General features: G+C 43.2%; 1 protein-coding gene across 1 annotated transcript in view; it reads right to left on the bottom strand.

Annotated features, from left to right (window-relative positions):
* Positions 1–6,939, bottom strand: part of SYN2 (synapsin II) — a 238,323-nt gene extending 231,384 nt beyond the window's left edge. Inside the window, exon 1 of the mRNA XM_048487637.1 lies at positions 6,151–6,939. Coding sequence (XP_048343594.1) covers positions 6,151–6,521 — 371 coding nt within the window. The 5' untranslated portion in view covers positions 6,522–6,939. The remainder of the gene's footprint in view (positions 1–6,150) is intronic.
* Positions 6,940–7,192: the final 253 nt, after the last annotated feature.

Raw genomic sequence — 7,192 nt, forward strand, 5'->3', positions numbered from 1 at the left:
TGTTTGCTGCCTCCCAGCGCCATTTGGAAGCACTCTGGAGATGGTGTAGTGGTGCGGCAGTGGTGCCATCCCCAGCCCTCACCTGCTATGGATTGGGCTGTTACCCAATAAATAACTCAATGATTACAGAATTTTAAAAATAATGCAAATAAAAACCTATCTAAGACATTTCATACCACAACAATGCAAAATGTGAATTGCAACAGTAGAAGACAATACAGTAAAAGCAAGAAGATGAACACAATAAACATTGCAATAAACTACAATCCTATTCTCTTATAAAAGTACTTTCCTGAACTGTTCTATTGTACTATTAATCCTTTTTTTAAAAAAACACTCTACCATACATTTTTGTTTTACACATTCTTTGAGATAATAGAAGTGTTTGTGCCTTTCTGACCTCATCTGGTAGGCAGTTCTACAAAGGTGGGATTCAATTTTTATTTTTTTTTGGTTTCCAGAGATGAACAAGTAGTCTTGTACCATTATATTTCTAATAATGTTTATGACTTGTTATTACCTCAGGATGACTTTCTCACAAAAATAAATCGCTGCATTCTTAGCAAAGCCTGTATAAAATCTAGCAATATCCAAATATTTAGATCAATGACTACTATTATTACAGTTCAATGGATTCACAGAACCACTGACTGCTACAACCACAACAAAAATGGGAAATAAAATTTACAAAAGCTATCTTTCTCATTTCATATGTCTGCAAGTCTACTCTGTACTGTACATGTACAAATAGCTCCTGCTCAGAAATCAAACCAGGACTGATTTCCAGGAAGGGCATCGGCTATTTATGTGATTTACAGGAACGTGCACATGATCAGAGAGTGGTGCATCCAGTCAGCACAGAGAACAAAACATCCATTGAGGATTCTCTAGTTGCTCCTAGCAGCCCTTTCTTTCAGCTCCATTCCCATTGGCTATGAGATTAATTGCTGAAGACAGACAGCTGTGAACACCCTGCTCAATGGAGATATGAGTCCACAGGCAGCAGGAGAATAGATGTCATATGCAAGGCTGTCGCTGATTGGGGCATAACTACCATAGCAGCTGCGACTTCTTCATCTTTCTTTTTCTTTTTTCATTTTCTTTTTGTTCTGCCAGTACCTATGGATGTTGTCATAGGATTTTCATTCCCAGCAGTAATTAAGAATTGGTGAGTACAAGGCAACAGGCACTGATTGGGTTATTTATAAGCAAATAAGTACCATTCTGCTCACACCCAGAGCCAAACTATGTATATCAGAATATCTGCATTACTACAGAATCAAGTCTGAAGTATGGAGAATAAAATCTGCTCTCATCCAAATGCTTTTCTCTATACAGCTATTTAAGGCAGAGAAACTCTTGCTGTTACTAGATGTGGGAACAACTGAAATAGATGGGAGATAGCTGGGGTGTGTTTAGCACTGCCAATTTTGAAGGCCCTGGTATAAATGTGCATCCACAGCAAAAGCAAATTAATTTAGGCATATCTCTGAAGCAAAATAACAAATAATATATTCTAACACAACTGATTTAACAAAACTCAGAAATGAAAGTCTAGGAAAGCAGACAACTGCAAAACTCAATGAGTTATGATGAGCATATAAGAAACTTCTCAGAACTATATTTTTGTATTGGAATTTCAATCTTAAAGGTCATTAAAGAAATCTATATATTAAAATTAATTTATTGATATTAATGATTCATTCTATAAACATCTGCTATTATGATTACCCACAAATATGAACTTTTTACAAGCGAACTATCTCCACATGCAAAAGATGTCCTATCTCCTGAACTGATCCGTATTTTAACCCAGCTATTCATACACTCTTGAACATGAATATCAATTTCCTAGCAAAGCAAGCATATTCAGCATAGTATGTGTGACAGATTAGGCTCTTATAGCATTAATTTGCTAAGGTGCAGTTAGCCAGAGCAAGAGCATTACAGTAACAGCCAGAGTGCAGCTTGATTGGCTGGGCTGTAATGCAGTGGTGGGATTCAGCAGGTTCGCACCACTTCGGCAGAACCGTTTGTTAAAATGGTGCTTGTAAACAAACAGTTGTTAATTATTTAAATCCCACCACCAGAACTGGTTGTTAAATTATTTGAATCCCACCACTGCTGTAATGGTATAGCTGGCAGCCACAGACAAGGTGCGCTGTATGCTATAAAAGCAGGAAGAAGCCTGTCAGAAAGCAGAGATAGGGAATTGAGGGGATTGAAAGCAGACTGAGAGTTGGTGTGACACAAAGAGATTCCTGTCATTTCCTCAAAGTCAGTCTAGAGATTTTGTCTAGTGGCAGAAAGGCCAGAGAGACAGAGAGAGGAAGGCTAGATGGCCAGATTCTTCTGAGTGAACTCGGAGAGACTGAGAGGCAAAGGCGAAGCTCCCATGGGGACATCTGGGGACAAACTGTCCCCCAGCACCCTCAGAACCTGCATGCAAATGAGCCTTCTTCTCATTGGCTAACTACTTTCAGTTTTGCCTCATGGAGGGGGAGAAAACTGGAGAAAGGGCTGGGATGCAGCCAGCAGGGACAGTAGAGAAGAGATCATGCATGCCCTTCTGAAAATTGCACTGGTAAGTTTTAACATAAAAGAAAAGATGACTTTCTACTTTCAGTTAATGAATGCTCACCATATAAATTCAAAAGAATACATAAGCCCCGCCCCCTCTCTCTTTGGGAAGAACCTTTGAGTCATCCAGGGGTGACTTTGGACTGCACCTTAGCAATTAGAGGATGAATCTGCAGTGCTTGGAGTTCTTGTAGACACAAGTGTGAAATATTCAGAGGAAGAGATGGAAATTCAGACTTGCTTGTACTGTGGCTTATTTGGACATGGTTTGATATTATTCCAAATTGGCTATTATTTCTGGCAGTGCTTGGGAGAAATGCAAAGGAATGAGTGGAGGGTAATAAAACATTATTCACAGCAGTAATAAAACATTTTGAAAGCATTTTAAGTCATATGATACTTAAAATACTTTTTAAGTGTTATAAAAGTTGTTAAACATTTTGATAGCATTTTGAACATGTTGTCAATTTTTTTTTATCTCTGCTGTATGCCATGGCCCATTGCTGTGTTCAGATTTGTGAGTTGAGACATGTTCTATAATGTGATAGTGACTTTGCGATGTTCTGGTGCAAAAAATTGTTCTTTGGTTGTAGTGAGGGAGGGTGGCCTTTGGTCATGGTGTGGAGGGTGGCTGCTCATACGGTGTGGGGGGTAAAACTCAGATTTTTGCCCCGGGCTCCGTTTTTCCTAGCTATGGCTCTGCTGAGAGGAAGGATCAGTGCATACCAGAGACTAGAGGCCTAGGTGGTAGGAGACTAAAGGGAAACTTATTAATTGCGCGGGGAGCCTCCTACGCCAGTGTAAAAATCCCTTTGGAGATAAGGGTGGATTCTGGACCATGTGTGGAAGGTTTACCCTAAAGTCTATACTGAAAAGCCATTTCACTGAAACTGCTTGTAACTGTAACATCTAAGAAAGAAATCTGCCTAAGAAATCATTAACACTTTTGAAACCTCTCTGTTCCATCTGAGAAAAAAACAGCCTGTGAATAAAAATCCAGTTTTTTGTTTACGTTTCAAAAGCCTCTCTTTAAGTTCCAGTTATTTTACTTCAGTTTCTGGTGGCAGCTTTATAACTATAGTTTAGTGGCCCCTGACAGGATTTCTGATTAAAAGGTCTCTGTGTGAGTTGAGGGGAGTGCTTTAGGCCAACAAACAGCTATCCAAATATCCACCCTCAGCAACAGACTTCCCTCCCTTTTGGGGCCTCTGTCTTCCCTCAGGGAGTGGGTGCTGTTGCAGTATGCAACATCAGTTCTTCATTTGATAACATCTAGAGTCCCTGCAGAATCTACCTTCTGACTTTTAAAAAGTTTCTAGCAAAAAATAAAGCTATTTCCCATAAAAACAAAAATTCTAACTCTTTTGCTGAATTATACTAAATAGATAGATGTATTTAACAGACACAAACCACATCTGGTATATTCTAAATCATAATTCATGACACAGAGCCACTGAGAATGAACAATGTGAACAGTAGAAGGCAATATTAATAAGACCCACAGATATCTGTAGGCCAAAACAAAAATCCATGTACTGTGATTGCACAAAAGTAAAAATGATTTGCTATCTTGGCAAGTATTTGATAGCTACCTCCAGTGAACTTTAACAACATAAGATTCTCTTTTCGACATTGATCAGCCACATGCCTCTGTCAATTTCAGATCAGGACATGAAAGGGACGGTTATCTCCTATGATTTGTCTCCAGCACTTAGTACTCAGAGACATACCTGTGGGACTCCTTGGGAAGGTGGAAAAAATGACATCGTGAATTAACCAAAAGAAAAACAAAAATAAATCTCAAAACCTGATGAGTACTAAACATTCTCTAGAAGAGAGAATGTTGAGAGCAGCTGAGAGTCAGTTAAAGGGCAGAAAGGGGAGGACAGAAATCAGTCTTCTCGAGATCCTGAGAGCTTAGAGAATCACGGAATGGAAGAATTTTTACCTGTTTCTCCTCTGCAATGTCTTGCAGATTTTCATAGCCACTGATAGAGCTCTTCAATGTTTCTAAACCTTTTTACAGTTATCAATGTAGTTGCCATCATCGCCATATTTTATTCCGCATAAATTATCCTTCAGATTCACATGTATCACTTTGAGTTAGGTTTTAGAAGTGAAATTGCCTGCTGTGATAGTTAGTTGTTAGAGGCTATTGGTTAGCCATGCTACAGAATATTAGGAAATAAAATGAGATACCTAGTCACTAATTGGTTTTGTTCATTAGTGCAATCAGATTTTTTAAAAAGAATGAATAAGGACATTTTGTTTTTAGAATTGTCACATATTTCAGCAGCATTGTTAAGTTGTGTGTAAACACATAAACAAGTCAGACATGTATACAGAAAGGTTGAAAACATTGTGCCAAGGGTATCTTTTTTGTATCACAATACAGCTGGCAGTATGTCAATATTTTCTTTCAAATTTATTACTTGAATATCCTGTTCTTGTGTCTCTCAGTAGCCCCTCTCATTCAGATTGCTCATCAGGTCTGCATTTGCTTAGCCTCAGTTTTGCTGCAGCATTTGGTGTTTTCATACTGTTCTTTTCCATGACAACGTTTTTAAGAATAGTAGGGAGGGAAAGTTTAGCTCACAAATTAAATCATTGAGACTTTCTGTTGTCATTAAGGATACATTTTTGGTGCTGTAAGAATCCACCTTCTTCCATTCAAAATTACATGTAGGAAAAATTCAAAATGAAATAATTGTTTGCCTTCCCACAACAAATGTGGCTGTCACTAATAGCCAAGTTCATATGATTTAACAGGTTTCTTGAAGCAACCATTATTAAAAGTACTAAAGCAACTGAAATATTTCATATTTTCTGAAGCTGCCCTCACCTACTCAGAACAAATCAGATATAGACAGATATATTGTATTCTGATATTTTGTTTTAAATGTTTACAACCAGGATAACCGTCAGAGTTAAATAATGATAAAATATATATTTGAGCCAAGCATATCATTCCATCCATCTATTGCACAGGGACAGTGTTGCACTAATATTTGGCAATCAACATCTTCTCGCATGCTGAATGACATAAATCTGTATATATATATATCTATCATCACACAGAATCTATCTATCTATCTATCTATCTATCTATCTATCTATCTATCTATCTATCTATCTATCTATCTATCTATCTATCTATCTATCTATCTATCTATCAGAATTCTCCAAGTGTGCACATTAGTGGGAAGCTGCAATTGGCCCTGCCCTGCCAATGCACGACTCCCAACCAAACACATCCCATGCAATATTGCCACGTGACAATCTACAGGCTGAGCCCCCCCCCCCCCCAAATGTGGAACTTCACTCATGTCCTACGTGCAGGGGGGTTGGGAGAAGGCCCTGTGTATCCTTCCAGAGTACCAGCACCACATCTCTCCCTGCAGGGCCGGGGCCAGTGAATCTCACTCGGGCTCCAATAACTAGCCCTGTGCCGCCGCCCTTTCGAGCCTGGCCCAAGTGGGAGGGGGTAAGGAGGGGCAGCCTTGGACCCACCTCGAGCCCCTCACCATTGGCAGGCTGGGCTGTGCGGGGCCGTGGGGGAGAGGGACCTACCAGTCTGTATGAGGCTCGTCGATGACCAAGAGCAGCTTGGACTTTTTGGCTGCGGCCGAGGAAGAGGGCGACGCGTCCACCAAGCCGGCCGAGGCCGCCGTTTGCTTCACGGCGTTGGAGAGAGAGCTGAAGAAGCTGCTGCCCACCGACTGCTGAGGCTGCGGCTGGGGCTGAGGCTGCTGGGGTGGCGCCGCCGGCTGCTGCTGCCTGCGCTCCGAGGCCGCGGCCGGAGCCGCCGAGGAGGACGCGGAGGACGGCGGGGGCGGCGGGGGCTGCTGGGGCTCCGGCCGCTGCAGGTCGGTCATGTAGCCATTGGGCAGGTTGGCGATGAAGCTGCTGTCCGAGAGCCTGCGCCGCAGAAAGTTCATCATCTGGCCGCCACGGGAGGGATGAGGGCTGCCCGGGGATGAGGAACCAGCTAGAGGGGGACGGCTCGGCTTCTGTCCGGCGGGCGCTGTGCGCTCTGCACGCGCTGTCTCGGCGAGGATGGAAAGGGCTGCAGCGCCTGCCTGGGCTGCCCGAGCGCGCCGGAGCTGTCGGCAGCTGCTGTTGCCGCCGCCGCCGCCGCCGCTTCCCCACTTGCGCTGCTCGTCTGGTCTCGTCCCGCCCTCCCGTCTCTAGGTGGCAGCCGACCGAGCCTGCTGCTTGGCTATGAATATGCACGAGCCGAAAGGCGGCGCCGAGCAGCTTCTCACTTCGTTCCCGGGATTGTCGCGGGGGAAGGGGAGCCTCTGAGAGCGCGACGGCGCTGCTGGCTGTAGCGCTCTGAGGGAACCCCCTTCGCTCTTCCCGCCTCCGCTTCCTCCACTCGGGAGAAAGTCCCTCTTGAAAACAGCCCCGCCCGCTTGAGTCTGTTGTTACCTCGTAGGTGCCAGTTTCCTAGGGAGATCTCTCCTGGCAGGTCAAAACCACCCAAGCCAAAAACGATGTCCAAGTCCATCCAGCAACTGCCACCCACCTCTAGACGTTTTGGACCGACCCCTTACTTTCCACTTCAGATTTGGGGGGGGGGGGGGGGGGACTGTTGACGTCGGGATGCAAA

Source organism: Sphaerodactylus townsendi, linkage group LG03 (assembly GCF_021028975.2).
Source record: "Sphaerodactylus townsendi isolate TG3544 linkage group LG03, MPM_Stown_v2.3, whole genome shotgun sequence".
Classification (NCBI taxonomy): domain Eukaryota; kingdom Metazoa; phylum Chordata; class Lepidosauria; order Squamata; family Sphaerodactylidae; genus Sphaerodactylus; species Sphaerodactylus townsendi.